This window comes from Enhydra lutris, unplaced genomic scaffold (assembly GCF_002288905.1).
Source record: "Enhydra lutris kenyoni isolate GAN:26980312 unplaced genomic scaffold, ASM228890v2 scaffoldscaffold10, whole genome shotgun sequence".
Taxonomy (NCBI): domain Eukaryota; kingdom Metazoa; phylum Chordata; class Mammalia; order Carnivora; family Mustelidae; genus Enhydra; species Enhydra lutris.
In genome coordinates, this window is record NW_019154094.1 from 2,663,792 (window position 1) to 2,687,768 (window position 23,977).

At 57.8% G+C, this 23,977-nt stretch overlaps 2 protein-coding genes across 3 annotated transcripts; both read left to right on the top strand.

Moving 5' to 3' along the window:
* Positions 1-806: 806 nt before the first annotated feature.
* On the top strand, positions 807-12,395 carry LOC111143790 (phosphoinositide-3-kinase regulatory subunit 2). Its single transcript, XM_022497670.1, has 16 exons — positions 807-878; positions 2,726-3,469; positions 6,186-6,278; positions 6,654-6,704; positions 6,788-6,919; positions 7,009-7,219; positions 7,711-7,796; positions 7,941-8,049; positions 8,138-8,236; positions 8,392-8,572; positions 8,653-8,778; positions 9,761-9,903; positions 10,336-10,512; positions 11,347-11,418; positions 11,590-11,760; positions 12,048-12,395. The coding sequence occupies exons 2-16, from the start codon at positions 3,148-3,150 to the stop codon at positions 12,253-12,255; spliced, it is 2,181 nt and encodes a 726-aa protein (XP_022353378.1). The 5' UTR covers positions 807-878; positions 2,726-3,147; the 3' UTR covers positions 12,256-12,395.
* Positions 12,396-15,739: 3,344 nt separating this feature from the next.
* LOC111143798 (IFI30, lysosomal thiol reductase) lies at positions 15,740-19,461 on the top strand. Of its 2 annotated transcripts, XM_022497681.1 has the most exons (7): positions 15,750-16,059; positions 17,198-17,380; positions 17,468-17,542; positions 17,779-17,871; positions 18,704-18,856; positions 19,031-19,084; positions 19,176-19,448. In XM_022497681.1, the coding sequence occupies exons 1-7, from the start codon at positions 15,925-15,927 to the stop codon at positions 19,236-19,238; spliced, it is 756 nt and encodes a 251-aa protein (XP_022353389.1). In that variant the 5' UTR covers positions 15,750-15,924; the 3' UTR covers positions 19,239-19,448. The 2 variants fall into 2 exon arrangements, with proteins under 2 accessions (XP_022353388.1, XP_022353389.1); XM_022497680.1 differs by having other exon boundaries at positions 15,740-16,059; positions 19,031-19,461.
* Positions 19,462-23,977: the final 4,516 nt, after the last annotated feature.

A 23,977-nucleotide genomic window follows, 5' to 3' on the forward strand; every position in this document is an offset into this window, starting at 1 on the left:
CCCAATCCAAGCCCCCCCCCCCCCCAACTCAGCTCAGCTCTAGTGTTTTGGGTTACTTCTTGAGCTCTGGGTAGTACCAGAAACCTTTGGCCACGCCCCCGTCCCCGAGTGTCTTCGGCTATTTCCGGAAACACTCATCCTCGTCTAGGCTCTTGTTGGGCGTGTTCTCGCGCTCGCACGGCTGCGTTCGTTAAGCTGTTCCCACAAGCTCTAGGCTGCCATGGAAACGCTTTCAACCCCGGCCTGTTCCGCCTTCCTGAAAAGCTCAGCTTTCTGTGGTGAGCTCCTCTTCCACCCGACGTCCCTTCCCTGAGCTCCGGGCCACCTCAGTCGCCCTCTGGAGTTATCCATTCTTGGCATGTTCCGGAAGTTAGGGGTCAGCCTGTGGATCTAAACTTCCAGGGCCTCTATCTGCGTCCGAGCACACTCGGTTCTTTTCAAAACTCTCCGCAGTCGGGAGGCTCAGCCTCTGTTCCATCAATCCCGCTGGAAGGCGTTCGGCGATTTCCGGAATTGCTCCGTCATCTCAAAGCCCAGCCGAACCGGGGAAAGGCTTAGCTGACCCGATTGCACTCGGCTGTTTCCGGAAATGATCGGCGATCTCGTGGCAGCCTTCACCCGCCAGTCCCGCGGGAGTATGTTCGGCTCTTTCCGGAAATACTCGGACGTCCCGAGGGTCCGCCTCCGCCGCGCTTCGCCCGCCTGGCCCGAATGCGCTCGGCCATTTCCGCCGGGGGCGGGCCTGGCTGTTCGGAACCGCGGCGGCGGTGGCGGAGGCGGGGATCCCGGGGCTGCGGCGACGGCGGCCGCGGTGGAGCCACGGGTCGGCCTCTACTCGGTGTGACGGCGGCCTCGGCGGCGGTGGCGGCCGCGACCAGGTAAGTCCAGGCCGGCCGGCGTGGCAGGCTGGGCTGGCGTGCGCTCAGATGCGGGGCTCCTAAGCAGAATGTGGGGCCGAGGTGGAAGTCAGAACGCAAGCGCCGAGGTGCATCCCGCCCCGCGGGAACTGGGGGCCTCAGAGGACGGGAGGGAGGCCTCGGGCTCGACCTGGCAGCGGTGTTGCCTGCCCGGGACTGTGGGAGGGGAACGGAATGCTCGCAGGCCGAGATAAGGGTCTGGGGCTGCGGCCCCGAATGGAAGGAGGCCCTGCCTGGAGTGGGGCGTCGAGCAGTAATGAGGGGCACCCAGGCATTGTGTGGAGGAATGGGATGCAGGAGGGTCGGGGGTCGACTCCGCTTGCGTTGCCCGGGCTAGGCTGCGGGGTCCACGGAGGCCCGCGTGCGCATATGAACACGCATGAGCGCGCGCGGGCCCTGAGTCCAGCCGCCAAGCCCCTGGCCAGGCCTAGCCCCTCCACCCCGCCTCTTGGATTCGGGGAGCGCTGGTTCCCGGGCGCACACACCGGGGCGTGTGCAAACCTGTGCATGCTGGAGCGCGGAGGCGGGCAGGCAAGCGGATCCAGGCGCTTTCCTGGATGTCCCCTCGCTGGGCCTCAGTTTCCCCACTTGTAGAATGGGAGGACGGGGCGGCGGGTGGGGGGGGTAGACCAGGAAGGAGGTAAGTTTGGGCACCCCGGAATGTGGAGCCTCTGCTCCCTGCTCTGACACCTTCCGAGGCTCTCGAGGTCGGGGGATATAAAGCCCCCACCCGCTGTCTGGTACTCAAGCGCCAGCGTGGTCCACACTTGGTGGCTTTATAAAAGCCAACCTGAACTCTTGGCCAGCAACTTCCCGCTGTCAAGCCTTTGCAGGAACTATTTCCTCTAACCGGTGCTGTCTCCTTGCCTCTGTGAAGACCTACCCTCTAAAAAAGCATGTCCTCCCCCACTACCCACTCTCTGGAGAACTGAATCTGCAGGACTGAGACTGGGAATGCTATCTGTGGTGGGCTGTTTCCCCAAAAGTTGGGACTCCTGGGGCTTGAGCATCGCCCTGCATCCAGCAGCCTCCCCCCTTGGCAGCTGTGATGCCCTCCTCCCATTCACGCTCTCCTGGCTCCATGTCTCCCTTGGGGCCAAGATCCCCTTGATCTCCCATGACCACCCCCCCCCTTGTGTTTTGAGATCCTCCTCTAGGCCCCTCATTTAGCCAAGCCAGGACATGGTCCCCCCTCTTCATTTCTCCCCTGCAGAGACCTTGGACTCACTTCTTAGTCCTTTGACTGTGCTGGGGCCTCTGCCTGGACCGGCTTTCCTACCTCTTTGCTTCCTTACTGCCTCCTCCTGTGCTTAAGTGGCCCAGCCCCTCCTCGGGCTCCCACAGTACCCTGAGAATTCCCCATCACACTCCACCCACTGTGGGTATAACCACCTGGCCATGTGGCTGCTGCCTCCTGCCTCCTGCAATCCATTCTGGGCCTTGAAGTTGGGTGGATCCCGGTCTTTGAGTCCTGGCTTCCTGGTGCACTGAGTGATCGAACAAAGACCTCCAGCTCTGAGCCTCAGTTTCTCCATCTGTAATAAAGGGGCAAGGAAGAGCTGGTTACTGAGCATGCATTATGCCTGGGGCAGGTTCCTTGAAGCTCTGCTCGCAGGGACCCCCCCCCAAGGCAGGGCTGTTGTTACACCCATTTTACAGCTGGGGAAACAAGCCTAGAGAGGGGCTGGGACTGCCCCAAGGTTACCTAGTGAGTCAGGGGATTGCGACCCCATATTGGGGCCCATCTCTGGGGCGGGGGTGGGAGGAGCCCAACCTGGCTGATGCCATCCTGCCCATCTTCCCCCTAGGTCGGCGTCCTGGCCAAGCATGGTGACAGCCTGTGCCCTCGGCCCCCTCGTCTGGCGCAGCCGGAAGAGCCGCCAGCCTCGGGCGCCGATGGCCCCCCATGTGAGGGAGTGAGCAGCCTGGCATTGCCCTACGGATTGAGGGGGGACGCAGCGGCTGAGTGAGCTGAGACCACGCTGCCGACCCCCTCCCACCAGCTGACGAATGGTGGACCGAGCAATGAGTGACCCATGTCAGGGTCATGGAATAATGGTGGGAAGCAAGGCATGAGTGACCCCCACGGTCACCTGTAACTTCTCAGTAGAAATAGTGGTCTCAGTGCCCCAGGCCGACTCAGCGGACCCTCCCAGCCCTCGGCCCAGCTGATGGGGCCACTGGGGCCCCAAGCAGCAGCTTGACCGTCCAGACCCCACCCAGCCCCGCCATGGCCGGTGCCGAGGGCTTCCAGTACCGTGCACTGTACCCGTTCCGCCGGGAGCGTCCGGAGGACCTGGAGCTGCTGCCGGGCGACGTGCTGGTGGTGAGCCGGGCGGCCCTGCAGGTGCTGGGCGTGGCTGAGGGCAACGAGCGCTGCCCACAGAGTGTGGGCTGGATGCCTGGCCTCAATGAGCGCACGCGGCAACGAGGTGACTTCCCCGGCACCTACGTCGAGTTCCTGGGTCCTGTAGCCCTGGCCCGGCCTGGCCCTCGTCCACGTGGCCCCCGCCCACTGCCCGCCAGGCCCCGGGATGGGCCCCCTGAGCCAGGTGAGCAGCAGGCAGGGGCCCTGGCAGGGACGGGGTCCCCTCAGACCCTCAGTTTCCTCTTCTTTCTAGTGAGGCAATGGCATGTCTTCCAGGGGAGGAGGAATAAGCTCATTTGGTCAGTTGACAAGTGTTGACTGTGCTGCTGTCAGAGCTGGCTCAATTCATGGCACTGGGAACACAGTGGGGGGCATAGGCCTGGCCCCGCTCTTGCGGGGCTCCCTGTTCAAGAAGTGACAAGGACGTGATTAGGTGATGAAAAATGCTGTGAGGAAGGAGACTCCCATGGGGAGAGCCGAGGGTGAAGGGCTCCAGGCTATGAGGTAGGAATGTAATGGCAGGTTCGGGGAACAGCCAGCGGAGTGGAGTAGGAAGGGAAGGGCAGCGGGGGCTGTGCCTCAGGGACTCTGTGGGATTGATTTTGATGACAGTGGGGAGCATTCAGTAGGATTCAGAGGTTCAACTTAGCTTCATCCCTCAGTTTGCAGATAGGGTCCCTTGAGAAACCCCCTTTGTTACCTGGTTTCCAAAATGAAGGGAGCCACAAGGCCAAAAAGGATGGACTGATCCCTCGAGGCCATGCAGTGTGAGGACCCCATATCCCTCCTTGGCCATCTACACTTCCAGGGGACGTGCTAGGAGGGAAGAATTGAGGGCACTCAGGGTATGCTGAAGTTGCTGTGTGCTGGGCAGAGTGCATGGGTTCCAGCCAGGGAAACTGAGCCTCAGCTTGTGGGGAGGAGGCCAAGTTCCCAGTGCCTGGTAGTCTGCGCCAACCTTCACAACAACCCAGGGAGGCCCCGTGTACAGATGGGGAGACCGAGGTGCAAAGGGGTCAAACCACGCACTCGGGGTCCATCCCCCGGTGAAGGCCAAGGCCCTGGGAAGCACCATGGCCCTGACCTTTGGCCTGCCTGGTTTTGTGCCAGAGGGACCCTGGTGCCCCAAGAGGGTCATGCCAGAGCCCCACAGAGTGGGGCCGGATGGGAGGCATGGAGGCGACGGTTTGCAGCATCTGGTGCCTTCAGGGCCGGGGCCTATGTCCCGCCTCAGCCTGGAGGAGCAGGAGGCGGCCCCATCCGGGCTCCCAGCCAAAATCTGCCTCTCCCCCTGGTAACAGCCGCCTCCCTCCTCTGCCTGGCCTCCGTCCAGCCTCCACACACATGCCCACTCCGGGTGTCTGCCTGGCCCCGCCCTCCAAATCCTCCAGGGCTGTGTGACAGCCGGGGCCAGCCCTCCCCGGGCCTCAGTTTCCTTATCTGGCAACTGGAAGGCTTGGTCCTTTGCACGCTCAGGCCTGGCCCCTCCAGGGTCCTAGGACCACCCAGCAACATGCTGTGGCCGCCTATGTTTCCTCCACTCAACCCCACACCGGGAGCTAAGTGCAGAACGGTGTCACCTGGGCCCCCAGAGGGAGGTTGCTCCCTCTCTCAGCCTCAGTCCCCATCCATAAAATGGGCGTGACACATGTTCTGACGAGTGTTCCCTCCCTGTTTTGCAAACTCATCACAGGCAGATTTTAGAACTGGCCTTCCCCCCCATCACCCACCTCCTCTCCCCTTGTTCTCACTCTCCTTTTTTTTTTTTTTTTTTCCCCCTTCAGTCTTTGGGACTTAGCTGGGCCTTTCTCCAGCTTGAGGCACCACCTGGCCCGTCACTCAGGGACGCCCCGCAGGCCTGGGCTTGCCCCTGCTCTATGCCAGGGCGTCCCTGCCGAGGGCCAAGCCGCATTAGATGGTGGCCGGGCAGGCAGAGCGCGCCTGCACACAAAGGGCCCGGTGGAGCGAGAAACGCAGGGCCGTGGAGGCCCCTGGCACCTGCTGAGAGGGCTTTCAGCATCGTTAAAATGGGGGAAATACTTTATTATTATTTTTTTTAAGACAAGATGACTTAGAGAATGAAGGAAGGTCCTCAGAATGAGGTGTTCTGACCCACAGAGGGATTTCGTCCTTTTATTCTTTTCAACCACTCTGTTGTTCACACTAAGGAGGGAGAGAGGACACCATGAGCAAGTTTCTTACTTGAGGAGACTGAGGCACAGAGAGGGCGAGTGCTGGGCACCAGGTTGCACAGCAGAGCCCTGGCAGGCCCCTGAACCTGCTCTCCTGAACGCCCACAAGCTCGATGGCTTCAAGCAACAGTTTACTTCCTTGATATTCTGGAGGCCGGAAGCCCAAGATCCAGGTGTTGGCGGGGCCCTGCTCCCTCTGGAGGTTCTCGGAGTGGACAGTTCTTTGCCTCCTCTGGCTTCCAGTACCTCCAGGCATCCCTTGGCTTGCGGCCGCATCACCCCAGTCTCTGCCTCTGTCCTCATGTGGCCTTCTCTTCTTATAAAGATACCAGTCACTGGATTGAGAGCGCAAAATCTAAGATCTTGTCTCAGAATTCTTACTATCATTATATCTGCATAGTAAGGTCATAGTCACAGGAATCAGATTAAGATGTGGACATATCATTTTGAGGGACACTAATCAACCCACTATACCTAGTCTCTGAAATTGTGTAAACTGATATTTTAACCCAGAAAATTGCTGACCACCAACTCAGCCCTCCCAGCCCCTCCAGCCAGGTTTTGGCTTCCCTAAGATGGTGGTACAGATGTCAGGCACTTGCTTAGACCAGACCCTACCTGGAGCTGCCCAAGCTGAGGTCCACCAGGCAAAAAAAGGGGCTGGGGTCCTTCCAGGGACCCCACCAACATGCTGTCCCCTTCTGCCAGGCCTCACTCTCCCTGACCTGCCAGAGCAGTTCTCCCCACCTGATGTGGCTCCCCCGATCCTGGTGAAGCTGGTAGAGGCCATTGAGCGGACAGGTGAGCCTCAGCCCCCTTACAACCCCTGTATGCTGCTTGCTTACCTCTGGTGATGGGCAACTCTTTCCTTCAGGGGGCTGCCAGACACTCTGCATGGAAAGAAGCTGAGCTTGGATGCTCTGGGTCTCCATGTTGAGTCGGGGCAGTAGTGACTCCTAGGGTGTGGATGAGGATGTCACCAGACCCTCCATTGCATGTACTGTGCCCTCTGGCACCATCTTTCTCCCCTCCCCCCGCCACCCCCCACCCCCGCCGACAATTATCCCTGGGAGGTTGAATAGCCATCCCAGGCCCCACAAGGGGTCCAGGAACCATCCCGGTGCTGGGCTTGCCACCTGGGGTAGAGCTGATCCACCCTTTCCCCTTTCTCCCCAGGTTTAGACAGTGAATCCCTCTACAGGCCTGAGCTGCCTGCCCCGCGCACAGGTGAGGGAAAGCTTCGATGGGCAGGGGTGGGGGGGACAGCTGGCCCGGACCTCACGGCCGACATGCCCCCCCTGCACCTGCAGACTGGTCCCTGAGCGACGTGGAGCAGTGGGACTCCGCAGCCCTAACAGACGGTGTCAAGGGCTTCCTGCTGGCGCTACCCGCGCCCCTCGTGACTCCCGAGGCCGTGGCCGAGGCACGCCGGGCCCTGCGGGGTGAGCCTGGCGGGAAACCGGGTTGGGGAGGGGGCCGGGGCAGACGGGAGCCGACTCCGGCTCACCCTGCTCCGGCCGTCTGTACGCAGAGACCGCGGGGCCAGTGGGGCCGGCGCTGGAGCCCCCGACGCTGCCACTGCACCGCGCGCTCACGCTGCGGTTCCTGCTCCAGCACCTGGGCGGAGTGGCCCGACGCGCCCCCGCTCCTGGCCCCGCCGTGCGAGCCCTGGGCGCCACCTTCGGGCCGCTGCTGCTGCGCGCGCCGCCTCCCTCGCCGCCGCTAGGGGGCGCGCCCGAAGGGTGAGCTGCCGGAGGGGGCGGGGCCTCGGCCCGATTAGCAGGGGGTGGGGCTTTAAATGGAGGGAGAGCGGAGAGCCTCTGCCTGGCAGGAGTCCAGACCGGGTTAAAGGAGTGCGAACAGGGCCCTGGGGGAAAGAGGCCAGAGCTGTTGTGACAGCAGGCCAGAAAGGTATATAGCGAGGCTGGGACCTGGGCCCCGGGAAGACCCCAGCAGGCCTGAGACAGAGTGATGGGGCCCAGACCAGAGGGAAGGCACGTGGGTGGTACGTGTCCCATCGCTTCTGCTCCCCGCCACCCCAAGTACTGGACTCCTGTGCGTTCGTATGAGTGCTTGCTGCATATACATAAACAGGAGTTGGTCTCCCACACCTGCCTGTCATCTGCCCTTCTTCCCTACACCTGCTTTCCCGTCCAGCTGCCCCAGGCGTGCAGACACTGTGCAGGACCACGTGCGCGTCAGGCCCTACCCACTGCACTCCCCTTCCCCCCAGGACTGAGTCCAGCCCTGACTTCCCGGCGCTGCTGGTGGAGAAGTTGCTTCAGGAACATCTGGAGGAGCAGGAGGTTGCGCCCCCAGGTGACCCCTGTACCAATATTATCTCTTATTGTTGGGAGCCTCCAATGCTGACTCGGCCTTGCCAATACCCACAAGGTCTGTTGCAGTAGGAGCTGGCCACAGTATACAGTCGGTACTCAATGTGCATTTTTTCCTGTCCCTCAGCGCTGCCTCCTAAACCCCCCAAAGCAAAGCCTGCCCCTGCAGGCCTGGCCAATGGGGGAAGCCCACCCTCCCTGCAGGACGCGGAGTGGTACTGGGGTGACATCTCCAGGTAGGGTTTGGGGATGGGCCACATGGCGGGCAGGGCCCGAAGGGCAGGGTCTCTGGGCGGGCGCCCCCAATCCTGGGTGTCGCCACAGGGAGGAGGTGAACGAGAAACTCCGGGACACGCCTGATGGCACCTTTCTGGTCCGAGATGCATCTAGCAAGATCCAAGGGGAGTACACGCTGACCCTCAGGTGGGGGCCTGTCCCTTCAGGGGTGACTGGGTGTGAGAGCTGCAAGGGAGGCTACCAGGTCAGGAGGACTGGGGGTGGCATGGGGAGCGGGACATGTATAGTTATCAGGATGGCTGGGGGTCCCCCCGGCTGCTGACCCCCCTTCCTGTCCCCAGGAAAGGCGGGAACAACAAGCTGATCAAAGTCTTCCACCGCGACGGGCACTACGGCTTCTCGGAGCCTCTCACCTTCTGCTCTGTTGTGGACCTCATCACCCACTACCGCCATGAGTCGTTGGCCCAGTACAATGCCAAGCTGGATACCCGGCTCCTCTACCCCGTGTCCAAGTACCAGCAGGTCTGTGGCCAGGGAGGGCGGCTCCAGCCGTGGGCCTAAGTGTCCTCAGCCGCTTCTCTGATCACACCGGCTCTCCCCAGGACCAGATTGTCAAGGAGGACAGTGTGGAGGCGGTGGGTGCCCAGCTCAAAGTCTACCACCAGCAGTACCAGGACAAGAGCCGCGAGTATGACCAGCTCTATGAGGAGTACACCCGCACCTCCCAGGTACCACAGGCACCAAGGGGCTGTGGCGAGGCCCTGGGGACAGACATCTGCTTCCAGGTCACAGAGCAGCCACGTAGTGCCCAGGACTCCCCTACAAACAGAAATCAACGTTTTCAAAAAAACACAAAAGAACTGATCAGAAAGCACCAGCCAATGCCCTGGGGAACAGCCAAGTCAGGACCTTGGAGTGTCTCCTTGAGCCTCTGAGTCTCGCTGGGCCTCACTTTCCCCATCTGGAACTGTAAACTGGGGCCGCAGGTCTATTTCTCCTGGCCCTTCAACCTAGATGTTATTCAAAGTGCTAGCTAGTAACCTGATGAGAGTTGACAGAAACAAAGAGTCAGGAGGTCATGGGAAAAGGCAGGGTCTTTTAAAACAGGGAAGAGGGAGGACGGTTTTGTCACACGAGGACTTCTAATAAATTACCTTTCAAAAGTTGGGATGTAGCTTATTCAGACCAGACATCCCATCTCAGGCAGAGAATATTTCTGTCTCCCCTGTTATCCCCATGAAATTTCTTTCTTGTCCCCGTTTTACGTGATGGATCAACTGAGGCTCTGAGTGGACAAGACGCCTGTCCAAGATTGGTTATGAACATCAGGATCTTGGAAGTGACTTAGGGCCCCTGAGTCTGTTTCCCCATGAATAGTTCTGACTTTGTAGGAGGCGTTGGGAGGTTCTACAAGATGATGTATAGAAAGTACTCCGCAGAGCGTCCACCCTGAGAGGCCCCGTGAACTGTATGTTGCAACTAGATCTGTCTTTAATTCTTAGCAGTGCTAAGGAGGAGTGAGTTTGGGGAGTGGGGTTCTGAAGGCTGAATAGGAGTTTGTTGAGTACAGTAGGGGCTAGAGGAATGAGGCACCTGATAGAGGGAACAGCTTGAGCAAAGTCTCCATATCAAAGGTGGGATCCGCCTTCGCCCCCCATGAGGGGCTTGTCAGGAGTCTCGGCAGAAACAGATTCGCCCCCGTTCCCGCAGGAGCTGCAGATGAAGCGCACAGCTATCGAGGCCTTCAATGAGACCATCAAGATCTTTGAAGAGCAGGGCCAGACGCAAGAGAAGTGTAGCAAGGAATATCTGGAGCGCTTCCGACGTGAGGGCAATGAGAAGGAGATGCAGAGGTGAGTTGCCTCCCCTGCACTGCCCTGCCCCACCTGATCTGGCATAGGCAAGTGGGGAAAGAAAGGAAACACTGGGCAGCCCAAGCTCCAGGAGGAGGGGCGTCATTTAAAAATGGACTTGGGGATGCCTGGATGGCTCAGTGGGTTGAGCCTCTGCCTTTGGCTCGGGTCATGATCTCAGGGTCTTGGGATCGAGCCCCGCATCGGGCTCTCTGCTTGGCGAGGAGCCTGCTTCCCCCTCTCTCTCTCTGCCTGCTGCTCTGCCTACTTGTGATGTCTCTATCAAATAAATAAATAAAATCTTAAAAAGTAAATAAAAATGGGCTTTGAAGGATGAATAGGAGTTCGCTAGCAAGCAATCAGGGAAATCGGCATGTGCCAAGGCTTGGATGCTAGGAGCCTTCTAAGGCCTCAGAGCTGCCCCTCTGCCAGGATCCTGCTGAACTCAGAGCGGCTCAAGTCTCGCATCGCTGAGATCCACGAGAGCCGCACAAAGCTGGAGCAGGAGCTGCGGGCGCAGGCCTCAGACAACCGGGAGATCGACAAGCGCATGAACAGCCTCAAGCCAGACCTCATGCAGCTGCGCAAGATCCGAGACCAGTACCTCGTGTGAGTGCCCGGCCCCGTGCTCACCGGCAGGCCCCTCGGTTCGGGGACATCTGGTGAGGTGATCTCTGCCACTGTCTCACTCGTGTTTTCTCCACCAAGTGGTCCCACCTTGCCCCTGAGACCCTCAGCTGTCCAGGAGCCCCCTCCCTCTCCATTAGGTCCCTCCTGGCCCCCTCGGCAGGGCTCCCTGTGGGTGGGTCTCAGCCTCCCAGGTGTCTGTGACATGGGAGCACTGCTCCCCTGGGGCTGGGTCACTGGAAGCCTCCCACAGGATGGACTCCGTGAATGCTAACTGGATGCCCTCGCACATGCTGGGGCTACAGCAGCCCCAGTCTGGGCTCAACTCCTGCCTCTGCCCGCTGGGAACCTCCCTGCCTTAGGTGCTCACATGTACCTGCCGTGTACCAGACACTGTGCTGAGCACCCTGTGCACATGAGCTCACTCTGTCTTCTCAAAGTTCTTTGCAAAGTTGCCCCTTAATAGCTGAGGGAAACTGAGGTACAGAACAGACAGCTGCCCTGTGTGAAGTCACACTGCCATGCAACCCTCAGGTGAGACTGGTGGTGATAAGACCTTGCTGGAATGGTGCATTCTGGGGGTTCAGTAAGAGTGAGCAGACACGTAATAGTAAGTCAAGCTTTCCTTGACCAAGCCAAGGCTGACCCCTTGTGGCAACTGGCGTCATTGCACCAAGAACTGGCCCTCGGAGGTCCCCCGCACCCCTTGCCTCCAGCCAGGCCCACCTTGGCCCACTGGGGGCTAGTCATTCTGTGCTACGGCTGCTGTTCCCCTACCAGCAGTGTGGAACAAGCCCACATTTCCTCTTCCTCCAGGTGGCTCACTCAGAAAGGCGCCCGGCAGAAGAAAATCAACGAGTGGTTGGGGATCAAAAATGAGACTGAGGAGTAAGTGAACCCCTACCTGAGGGGGGCCAGGGAAGGCTTCCCAGAGGAGGGGCCATTTTCAGGTGGTTTTGCAGAATGAGTAGGAGTTCACCATGAGCGCTGTCCAGGCGGCAGGGAAGTCTCAGAGGCTTGGGGGTGAGTGACCAGGTCCTCTCCCTGCCTCCCCCACAGCCAGTATGCGCTGATGGAGGATGAGGACGACCTGCCCCACCATGAGGAACGCACGTGGTATGTGGGCAAGATCAACCGGACACAAGCCGAGGAAATGCTGAGCGGCAAGCGGGATGGCACCTTCCTCATCCGCGAGAGCAGCCAGCGTGGCTGCTACGCCTGCTCCGTGGTGTGAGTGCCTGGTGGGGGCTCCAGGAGTCAGCTGAGGGGTGGGGGATCTGCATCTCTGGGAAGATCTGCCGGGAAGGAGTCATGACCCCCATGGCTGCCAGAGGCAGAAGGGATTGTTGGGGGACAAGGGAGGAAGCTAGGGCCGCGTTTGGGCAGGAGGTGGTGGCATCTGGGCCAGGTTAGGGTCGTGGGCAGAGGTCACCGGAAAGAAACGGCAGGAACTCAGGGGAACCCTGCTGGAGCGCCCCCCACCCCGTGACCGCCCGCCCCTCTGCGCGTGCCTGCAGGGTGGACGGCGACACCAAGCACTGCGTCATCTACCGCACGGCCACAGGCTTCGGCTTCGCGGAGCCCTACAACCTGTACGGGTCGCTAAAGGAGCTGGTGCTGCACTACCAGCACGCCTCACTCGTGCAGCACAACGACGCGCTCACAGTCACGCTCGCCCACCCGGTGCGCGCCCCAGGCCCTGGGCCCCCGCCCCCTGCCCGCTGAGCGCTGGGCGCAGGACAGCGCAGAGCGGATACACCCCAGGGCCTGGAGGCTGGGGAGGCAAACCACCGCCCCCCCCCCGCGACCGAGGGCTCCGTCTTTCGGGTTTTCTGTCTGCCTCTCTCTTTTGTGAGTCTCTTTCTGTCTCTTTCTCTCCATTTCTTTCTTTCTGAGCCTCTCTCTCAGTCTCTCCCTGTCTCTTTCCCTCCCCATCCAACTGTCCTTCTCTCTGTCCCTCCATGTCTCTGGGTTGGGACTCCTGCCTCCCCTGCCCCATATGCCCCTCTCCTGTAGGCACTGCCCTCTGGCCATCCTGAACCCTGTGCCCTGCCCACCAGAGGCTCCCCCCTCCCCAGGGTCCCCAAAGACCCACCTGGCTGCACCTGCCATGTTTACAGAGGCCCCTGGGCTGTGCGGCCTCAGCCTGGGTGCCCCAATTTTTAAGCCATAGACCTGGAGTCACGGCAGGAAGGAACTTTACTTGGCCAAGTCCAAGAACCACCTTGGCCGGGACATTCTGGGCCGGGCGGGACCCGCCCCACAGACCCCAACTTCCCCTCCAAACCCTGAAGTGAAACCACCACTTGGTCGTCCCCACATAGGGGCCACTGCCAAGAAGTACCCCCCAAAAAAGAAAAGAATTAAAAATAAACGGACGAGCCAGCCCCACCCGGCAGCAGGCCTCCCAGAAGTAGAGGTGGCCTGGCCGCACCGCTGCCCATGGCACTTCTACCCCGTGCAGAGTCAAGGCTTCTCCTCGATCACCTGGGTTCTGGTTTTATTTCTTCTTGACTGTAAAGCCCTTTTTTCTCTCCTCTTTTGGGACGAGAGCCCTGGTTTTCTACACTGCCCGTGCACCCCCCCCCCCCGCCTGCCCAGCTAGGCTGGTGGGCCGGTTTTGTATGGTACGTTGATACTGATACAGATATAAAACACAGAACATGTGGATGCTTCTATTGGTGGGGGGGGGGCTTCTCTATGGCCACGGTGTGCTGGGGACCCCGGCGTTCCCAGGGTCACACACACATCTAGCCCCTGGGTTTATAATTCCAGGGAGCCAAGGAAGGCTGACGACCCTCCCCGAGCACCACCCAGTTTAGCTGCTTGTGACCAGAGAAGGTGAGACTTGCCCAACCAAGGTCACACAGCAAAGAGGTTCAAACCCTGAGCTCTGCTCTACAGTACGGCCTGCTCAAGGCACCCCAGACATCAGACACCAGCCTTTCACCAGTACCCGGGCTGCCCCCCACCCTGGCCCCAGCCCCCCAGGCTGGAGTCCCAGCACTCAGACACCACCAGCCAGGCCCTTAGGAAAGTCCCCTCCCCTCTGATATGCAGCTGCATCATGGGTCGGGTGGAGGCAAGAGCACAACCCCTCCCCCGGCACCCAGAGAGGCCCCCCCATGTCCTTAAGGCCCTCAGTGCCACCCCTCCCTGCCGACTCTCTTCTGACCTCCTCCCCATACCTGTCCCTGACGTGCAGGCCGCCAGGTCCCAGGGGGACATTGACTTGGGGCCTCATGGCGTCTTTGACCTGGAACATTCGTTACCCTCCCCTCCCCAGAGTCCCTGTGTCTTGACCCTTCTGTTCTTAGAAGACTAAACCTGCCTCCTCCTCTCCCCATACGGCACCTATCAGGGCCCAGCATGCCCACGGCAGCCGGAGGTGAACGAACAAAGCTGCCCTCTAATCTTTACTCCTCTGCTAGGATCTCAGAAGGACAGGAGCTGGCCCCCTCGCCCCCGGCCTCAGAGACAGTGGGCCTTCCCAAGTGCTGTCCCTGTTGTGTGCCCAAGTCAGGAGCTACCCCATGAGGAACCCCAGCCTGGATGCTATCTCCCCTGTGGTCTTCACCCACCGCAAGGGTGGCACAGGGTAAAGGCCACTTTCTAGATCCCATGACCCCAGTCGGTGGAGCTTGGAGACAGAAGATAACAACAGCCCACGTGGCCTCACATGGCCTCTACAGGTGTCCGTCCTCCACCACCGGCCTGGGCATGTCACCTCGGGGAAAGTCACCCCCCACCTCTGATCCTCAAACTCCTCTTATCAAATAGGGTCAATATTTGCTTCCCCCACCCCCCAAGGGGAAGTTGCTCAAGGATTGAGGATCGGACAATCCAATGAGTGAGGTTACCTTTGTGAAGCCATCCATCAGGGCCATGCTTAGTGAGCCCTGGGAAAACTAGCTGCTTCTGTCCCGCCCAGCAACGGGGCAAGCATGGGCTAACTGCTGTTGGGCTGCTTAGTCCTAGACGCATCACAGAGAACCTGGGGTTTGCAAAGGAGGGCAGGACCCTCCGGCCCTGGGGACTTAAGAGAAACCCCAGTCTGGGGCTGCTGCTCTGGACAGCAGGCTGGGGCTTCCCCCAAACCGGAAGAAGACAGGAGCTGGGGACTTGCCTATAATCTGGGCCAGGCGTGGGTGTTTCCTCCCGTGGGATCAGGTGCCGGGTAATGCCTGGCATTTGAGGCCCTGCAAATTCTGAACATCTGGGTTATTCCCTCACCACCCCAGCCTCCACGCCTAGGCCCTTATCTGCCTGCCTTCCCCTGGGCTGTCAACACCTCTCCACTGGCTTCCCCCACCCCCACCCCAGCCTGGGGCAACTCTACTTCTGCCTCCCAGCCTTCCCTGTAACTGCACTCCCCAAGCTTCACTCTTGTGCCCACGGACAGAAGGCGAAGCTGAGGGTCCAGTACTTGAGGTGCCTGGTGCAATCCCGAGACAAACCTGGTGGTGACTCCAGGAGGTCTGGGTCCCACATCACCAACCCCCTCCCCCAGTCTACCTGACATGCACAGTATAGGCTTCGTCCCAACCTGGGCTTCCCTCTCCCGTGGGAGTTCCCTGCGGGCCTGCATGCCCCCCACCCCACCCCACCCCAACGACCACATCGAGCTCTGGATGCTGGAAAGCAGCAGCCCGGCTTTCCTTTTACCCCCCACCCCCACCCCTGACAGGGCTGGGAGGACCAAGAGAAGTGAGGCGCCCTCCCCGCGCTGGCTTCTGCTTTCTGGCCTAGCAGTGACGACGCCTGAGTCAGCCCCCCGCGATCACGCTTGGTGGGACTGGAGCGTCGGGGCGGAGGACCCTGAGAGGAGCACCGGGCGCCCGGGGCAGCTCCGATGGGTTAAGGAGGAGGGAGTGGGTGAGGGCCGGGTCGCCGCAGTCCCTGCCCACTATCGGGCAAGGGATCAGCCGCCGTAAGGGGGCGGGGTAGGGAGGCGAGGTTCCCAGGCTAGGAACCGAGGGCTTGGATCACCCCGGCCGCCCCCAGATCGATCCGCGGGGCGTGCGCACGTGGAGACCCGTCTCAGTCTGCCTGCCTGTGTCTCCCTGTCTCTGAAGCCGCCACCTAATCTCTGCTCTTGCCCCAGCCTCACATGACCTGGCGGCCCTGACGGCCCGGAGGGGGCGGGCGGGGCAGGGGGAGGAGGGCGGCCCCGCGGCCCGGTGACTGCGGGCCCCTCACCTGGCGGGAGTGCGGATGGGGGCCAGGTTGGAAGAGGACCCAGACCTGCCAGTAGACACCGAGATAGCCCGCCCCCAGCCCCCAGGGGCGTGGGCACCGGGAGGCGGGTCCGACCCAGGGGCTGGGCCACCGCCGGGTTAAAGGCGGCTCCTTCTCGGGCCGCTGCTCCCGCCTCCGCACCCTGGCCCGGCTGTGATGGCCTCGTCGCCACTCCTGCCGGTCCTGCCGCCCCTATTCTTGCTGCTGCTGCTGCTACTGCCGCCGGAGGTCCCCGCGGCGGCGCGGGCGTCTCCGCTGGGAACACTCCCCGAGGGGGCGGCCGCCTGCAAGGTAGGGACGGCAACGCGGTGGGAGGGACAGCGGGACGGGCGCCCAGGCAGCGGGTGCTGCGGGACCGGCGCCCCCTCCCCTCTCCCCGGGTTTTGCCGCGAAAGACCGGTTCGGAGAGGGGGACGCTGCCCCGCTCGGGACTGAAAACCCCCCAGCACTGTGGCCTCGCGCCGAGTCGTTTCACTTCCCCATCTCGCGTCTGACACTCTCAGCTGTCCTCTACCCCATCCCCGCCCGCCCCACGCGGGGGTGCATTGAGTTCCTGCTGTGTGCGTCTGGGACGGGACTGGAGTCTCCTCTCGGAGTCCAGGGGAAGCCCAGAGAAGTCGGGCCGTGGCACAGACCCTCTAGGCGCTGCTACTGGGTGCCTTTCGGCCAGGGAAGCGCTCACGTGTTTCTGGTGCGGCGGGGGGGGGGGGGGGGGGGGGGGAAGGGCAGCCGCGGGGGGGGGCGCCCCCCCGCCCCCGCGGGGGAGGGAGGGGGGTGCGCGGGGGGGGGGGGGGCACGGGGTGGTGGGGGGGGGGGGGGGGGGGGGGGGGGGGGTGCAAACAGATGCCCCGAAGGCTGAGCCACTTGCTCACGGCTGCATAGACACTGGCTGCCTGCTGCCGGGCAGCTGCAACCGGAAGTCAGCACATATTAGGCGCCGCCTCAGCAGCAGGGCTCGGGAGGGATTCACCTGGGCCCCTTGAGAGGAAGAATAAATAAGGGCTCAGCGCAAGTGTAGGGCCTTGCTCAGGTCAGGGCCAAGGCTCTGGGGATGAAGTGGCAACAAATGAGCATGCATTAGTCTCCAATGGTATGCACCTTGGGAAGGCAGGATGGAGAGCAGTGACCAGAAATGTGCATGTGTTGAGTCCTTACTGCATACATTTACCTGGGGGGCGAGGGGTTTCACCTCAACTTAAAGAAAGCAAGAGCTGTTCATAAATTAAGTGCCTACTGCTTCCAAGTCTTTGTCACATCCGTTTTGCAGAAAAACTGAGATCAAGGAAGATTGAGGGATGCGATAAAATCTTAGAGTCAGGATTCCACCTGGCCTTGTCTGGAAAGAGTGCAAGATAGACTACCTACTGTTTGTAGCTGCCAGAGAACCAAGCAGGGCTAAACTCCCTTCACACCCCTTCCTCCTGCATAGGCTGGGGGCCTGTGCCTGCCGGTGCCCCTCAGGAAGTCACAAGCACCTCCTGTCAATGTAAGCCTCTACTACGAGGCACTGTGCCCCGGCTGCCGGGCCTTCCTGGTCCGAGAACTTTTCCCAACCTGGCTGATGGTGCTGGAGATCCTCAATGTCACACTGGTGCCCTATGGAAATGCCCAGGTATGTTGGCACTGGGGAAACTGAGGCACTAGGCCAGGGAGGGGGGCACCTGATGGGCTGGCCAGCACTCACCTAGCTGCCTTACAGGAACAGAATGTCAGCGGCCGGTGGGAGTTCACCTGCCAGCACGGGGAGCAGGAATGCAAGCTCAACAAGGTGGAGGTGAGTGGCCCCCCAGGAACCTGAGCGGTGGGGGGCACGGAGGCTGAGGGGCCTGCCCATTGTTGAGAAAGGCTAAAGCCAGGCTCAGAAGGGACTGGAAACAGCCCCAACCTCTGTGTCTTCAATCACCTCTTCATTCGCCGCTTCATTAGGGAACACCCGTGATCACTCCCAGAGCGGTCTAGGGCTGCCTGGGCCCACTTTCTGCCCTTGCCTATTCACCCGCTATCCCACAGGCCTGCCTGTGGGACCAGCTAGAGAAGAACACAGCCTTCCTGACCATTGTCTGCATGGAGGAAATGGATGACATGGAGAAGAATCTGAAACCGGTGAGCAGCACCCCTCACTTGGCCCTGGGTTAGGAGACCCTGATCTTCCCTGTCCCCAGACAGACCCAGATTCAGCTTCTGGCCTGACCACCACTCTCTTTGTAGCCCCAGGAAAATGGCCTTCCCTCTGGAAGCCTCTGATCTCTGAAGCAAGGGAACAAAGATCTTTGGGAAGCATGAGTAGATCAAGGAGGGCTTCCTGGAGGAGGTGCCTCTGAGCCAGGCTTGGATGAACAGAAACATGCAGGGACGTAGATGATGATCCTCACCTGGGGTATGGGGATGGCAGGACAGGCCCGCCTGCTTCTCTGAAGGGTTATGAAAAACAACTCCCAGTGGAGTGACTCATTGACACCAATAGCTTATTCATTCGTCAAACATCTGGACCACCCAAAAGGCTCACCCTGGGACACCCCCAGCAACCCTGCAGAGTCATAGCGGGGCCAGAGGTGGGCAGAGGAGGAAGGAGCACTGGAAAGATTCTGGGGGAAGGAAGTGGAAGGGCGTTCCTGGTGGAGGGAATAGCACAGACGGAAGCTCTGAGGAAAATGAGACCCCTTTAAGGGGTCCAGGGCTGCGGTCTTCTGAGTCTGGTCTTCTGAAAAGCAAGAGCAGCCTGAGCCCCTGCCTTGGGGGCGTCCACTCAAGTAAGTGTTAAGCATGTGCTGTGTGTGCTGTGGACCCAACTGTCTCCTATTGCCCAGGAGGTACAAGCTTGGCCCCAGCAACGGGGGAGGGTGGGGGGGGGGCTGGAGGGGGGAATACTAGGGAGACAATGCCTAGGAAGCTGAGGCAATGCTCCCGCTCACCAGGCACCCTTGTCTGCCCTCAGTGCCTGCAGATCTATGCCCCGGAGGTGTCCCCGGACACCATCATGGAGTGCGCAATGGGGGACCGGGGCATGCAGCTTTTGCATGTCAATGCCCAGCTTACCGATGCCCTGCAGCCACCCCACGAGTATGTGCCCTGGGTCGTCGTCAATGGGGTAAGAGTTCTTACAGCCCTCGCTCTGGCCACCGGGCCAGCACCAGCATGACGGGTGTGCCCTCTGGCAGGAGGCCAGCCATGGGGCCATTTGCCACCCTTCTGGGCCGGGCATGGGTTGGCCGAGGGTGGGAGGCAAAGGAGACTGTGTGACTTCCTGTCTTGCTTTCTGCAGAAACCCCTGAAAAATCCAAGTCAGCTCCTAAGCCTCGTGTGCCACCTGTACCAGGCAAGCTGGAAGGGGAACGGAGGGATCCACTGGGGGCAGGGGTGGGCAGCGGCTGTTTTCAGGACCCCCAGCTCACGGCCCTCTCCTCCAGGGCGAGAAGCCAGACATCTGCCAACCTGTGGCCAGCTCCCAGAGGGAAGTCTGCTTCAAGTGACAGCTGGTGCCCTGGGAGGGACCTGCTGGAGGAAGAGCAGGAGCGCACCTGTCCCTGCCTGTCCGGTCCCTGACTCTCAGCAGCCCCTGCCTACCATCCAGATAACTTCTACACATTCCATGAAAGCCCAGACTCAGACTCCTGCCCCAGGATCAAACATCTTGCCCCACTGAGAATGGTGCTACGTTGAAACAAGTTTAGTAAATACTTCTGGATTTTGTGATTCATTTGATAAGTTAACAAATTCCCCCTGGACCACGACACGCTGCTGGGACCCTCCTGAGAAGGCCCCTTTCTTGGGGAGATAGAGCCCGACAGACACTCCTCATCCCACGAGGAGCACATATGGGCCAGAGGGAGGCACCAGGCCTGGAGGAGCCCAGAGAGGGAGTGAAGGCTCTGCTTAGGGAATAGGAGCACAGGGGTTGGGGTTTTGAAGGGTGACTAGGAGCTCATGAGGCAGAAGACATACTCCGTGATTCAACAAACAACCCTAACTACTCCCTTTTGCAGACCCCACACTGGGTGATAGGAGTTGAGCCAGAAGATAGAGCTGGGGATCTTGACTGGGAGTTTCAAAGAATGTGTTCACTGGTGGTGGGGGATGCGTCACAGTGTTCCAGGAAAGAGGAACAGAGTGCGCAAAAGACAAGCCAGCAGCAAAATCTGAAGCTAGAATGTGGGGCTGAGACATCTGAGAACAAGGGCATGTTATGGGATACTATTAAAAAAAAAAAAATCATGATTCTTAAACTGATCTAGAATGATTACATGCCAAAGATTTTATTTAACCCATGACTTATGAGGAAAACTGGTCCAATGTTTCAAAGAACAGATAGATTTATAAATGAGAAATCTTGAAATGATGGTGCAAAGAGAAACAAAATTGATCCACTTTTTCACAAAGCAGTGGGGGCAAGGGTGGGGGTAGCACTTTCTTCACGCCCAGCTTTTTTTTTTTTTTTTTTTCAAATTTTAATAATAGGTTTTATTGGGGTAGCACAGCCGGTTAAGTGCCAACTTGATTTTGGCTCAGGTTGTGACCTGCAAGTCATGAGATCGAGTCCCGCTTCGGGCTCCCGGGTCAGCAGGGAATCTGCTTGAAGTTCTCTCTCCCTCTCCCTTTGCCCCTCCCCCCAAAAAGAAATAGATTTTCTTTAACCTGATACAAATCTGATACATTATCATTTCAACCTGTAGGCAATATGAAAAAACTTAATGAGAGCCTCCTCATTCTTTTTTTCTTCCTAAGTCTTTTTCTCATACTAAGTCTTAACTGCTGTGTATTTTATAGCATCTCTCAACTCAGATTAACTACACTGCAAGTGCGCATGAGCCCAGCGGGTGACTGATTACTGTACAGAGCAGGAAACATCACTGCCCCCATCCTGGGCTCTGCAGTGAGACTCCTGTAATAAAGATTAATAAGAGGGGCTCCCGGGTGGCTCAGTGGGTTAAAGCCTCTGCTTTCGGCTCAGGTCATGATCCCAGAGTCCTGGGATCGAGCCCCGCATCGGCCTCTCTGCTCAGCGGGGAGCCTGCTTCCTCCTCTCTCTCTGCCTGCTTCTCTGCCTACTTGTGATCTGTCTGTCAAATAAACAAATAAAATCTTTAAAAAAAAAGATTAACAAGAGAAAGACAAATTTAATAATATACGTACATCATGAATACATGGGAAATACCCACTAAAACTGGGTAAACTCCCCAAAGTGGCCAAAGCCACCACTTTAATTTTTTTTTTCAGATTTTTTATTTTGGGGGCACTTGGATGGCTCAGTCATTAAGCATCTGCCTTTGGCTCAGGTCATGATCCCAGCGTCATGGGATCGAGCCCCGCACTGGGCTTCCTGCTCATGGCGGAGCCTGCTTCTCCCTCTCCAGCTCCTTCCTGCTGTGTTCCCTCTCTAGCTGTTTCTCTCTGTCAAATAAATAAAATCTTTTTAAAAAAATTCTTTTTAATTTTTTTATTTTAGATTTTATTTGAGCGAGAGAGAAACAGAGCATGCACACGCATGAGCAGGGGGAAGGGGCAGAGGGAGACACAGGCTCCCCACTGAGCAAGGAGCCCAACATGGGACTGGATCCCAGGACCCTGGAATCATGACCTGAGCCAAAAGCAGACCACTTTTAGCTGACTGAGCCACCCACAAGCCCCTTTGTTTTTATTTCTCAGTAATCTCCACACCCAATGTGGGGCTCGATTCACAGCCTGGAGATCAAGAGTAGTTCCACCAACGGAGAGAGCCAGGTGTCCCCTGAGTTGCTATTTTAAATACCACCCTCCGGGGGTGCCTGGTGGCTCAGTAGGTTAAACCTCTGCCTTCGGCTCAGGTCATGATCTCAGGGTCCTGGGATCAAGCCCTGCATCAGAGAGCCTGCTTCTCCCTCTCCCTCTTCTGGCTGTTCTCCCTGTTCATGCGCAAGCGCTCTCTCTCAAATAAATAAATAAAATCTTTAAAAAAAAAAAAAAAAAAAAGGAGACACTCCATCTCTGTAGGACTCTCCCCAAAAACCCAGAACAGCAGCCCAACCATGAGAAAACATCATCCCAACCCAGATTGAGGGACATTCTACAAGATACCTCACCAGCACTCCTCCAAAGTGCCAAGGTCATGAACAGCAAGAGAAAACGGAGAAAGTGTCACTGACCGGAGGAAACTAACTTAGCGGGATCCTGGCTAAAGGAACATTTTAAGGAATAACTGGAATTATGACTAACATGGTATTATTCTTCTTTTCTTTCTTAAGATTTTATTTATTTGACACAGCGAGAGAGGGAACACAAGCAGCGGGGAGTGGGAGAGTGAGAAGCAGGCTCCTAGCTGAGCAGGGAACCTGATGCAGGGCTCGATCCCAGGACTCTAGGATCATGACCTGAGCTGAAGACGGACGCTTAATGACTGAGCCACCCAGGTGCCCCAAACACGGAACTATTCTTACCTCAAATCAGCCAAGGCTCTTCTAGGAATCTAACAGATAGAAATGTATCACAGACAGTGAGGGCATTAACCAAACTCCCTTTAGATGAACTGATTAGGATACTTATGCCTGCAAAATCCTTCCTGGAATATCACCTATTATCACATTCACATTCTATCATACAGACAAGATCTACCCGCGCTGGAGGCGGGGACACAGGTGCACACCTGCGGTAGAAACCTTGGGGCCATCCTAGACTCCTGCCTCTCACACCTCCTGATGTAGAAAAAGATGACCGACTCACACAGTGAGAAGAACTTTCTGAATTACAGACCAGTATATGGGCAGAGAGAGTTTATGGCTTCAATTCTAAAAATTTTCAGCCATTGGGGCACCCGGCTGGCTCAGTTGGTAGAGCATGCGACTCTTGATGTCAGGGTTGTGAGTCAAGTCCCATGTTGGGTGTGGAACCTACTTACATAAATAAGTAATTAATTAAACAAAATAAAATAATATTTCAACCATGGGAGAAGGCAATACATGGTGAAGGCAAGGTAAAATTTAGAATTTTATTTGGGGAACTTGGTTAAAAATGTCAATGGTTTGAACATTTGATTAAATAGGAGGGCAGGGGGCGCCTGGGTGGCTCAGTGGGTTAAGCCTCTGCCTTCGGCTCAGGTCATGATCCCAGGGTCCTGGGATCGAGCCCCGCATCAGGCTCCCTGCTCAGCGGGGAGCCTGTTTCCGCCCCCCCCCCGCCCCCCGCCCACCGCCTGCCTGTCTGCCTACTTGTGATCTCTGTCTGTCAATAAATAGACAGATAGATAGATAGATAGGAGGGCAGGAGCCTGGCTGACCCAGTCAGTGAAACCTGTGACTCTCAGTCTCAGGGTTGTGAGGTCGAGCCCCAATTACAAAACAATACTGGATTACTTATTGTTTTTATTTTATTTATTTATTTAAGAGAGAGAGAGCTTGAGCAGGGGGAGGGGCAGAGGGAGAGAGGAGCAGATTCCCCGCTGAGCAGGGAGCAGGAGGTGGGGCTCGATCCCAGGACCCTGGGATCATTACAATAACCTGAGCAGAAGTCAGATTCTTAATCGACTGAGCCACCCAGGTGCCCCTAATCTGTTACTTATTTAACCAAAGTGACAACAAAAGGTTTTAAAGACAAAAACAGTAAGTTCTACAGTTGGGGGTGAGGGGAAGTCTTAGTTCTTTTAATATTGAGGAGACTCAGTTTTCCTAAGTAATCAAAGACCTCCAAGCAACAGCATTTTGGTAAAATATAGAGAATCTTTGTTTTCCGTGTGAATCACTCAACAGGTAAAGAAAAGCCTTTGACCATAATCCAAGATAAGGTCATTCTTTTAACAGAGAAAGCAGATCAAATTCTAGTCTGCACAGTTACACTGATATTGAAGCTCATTGTTAAAACCCTTATAATAAATCCATGTGATTTGCACAACCTTGCCCGCACAAGATACAATTTTCTCTCTCTCTTTCTCCCTCTCCAACTTTCACCGGCTTAGATTTTGGTCCTTTGTTTTCCTCATTCTTATTTTGAACCAGTCTTTAAATACCCTTAAGTTAAGACAAAATTACTCTCCTTCCAGCCTTCATATTTCCTTCATTTCCTACCAAAACACACCCTATTTTCCTTGCATATTTTATGGGTTTTTTTCCTATACCCTGATTAGTAATAATAGTTTCATTTTCTTTTTTTTTTTTTTTATTTATTTATTTGACAGACAGAGATCACAAGTAGGCAGAGAGGCAGGCAGAGAGAGAGGGGGGAAGCAGGGAGCCTGCTTCCCCCC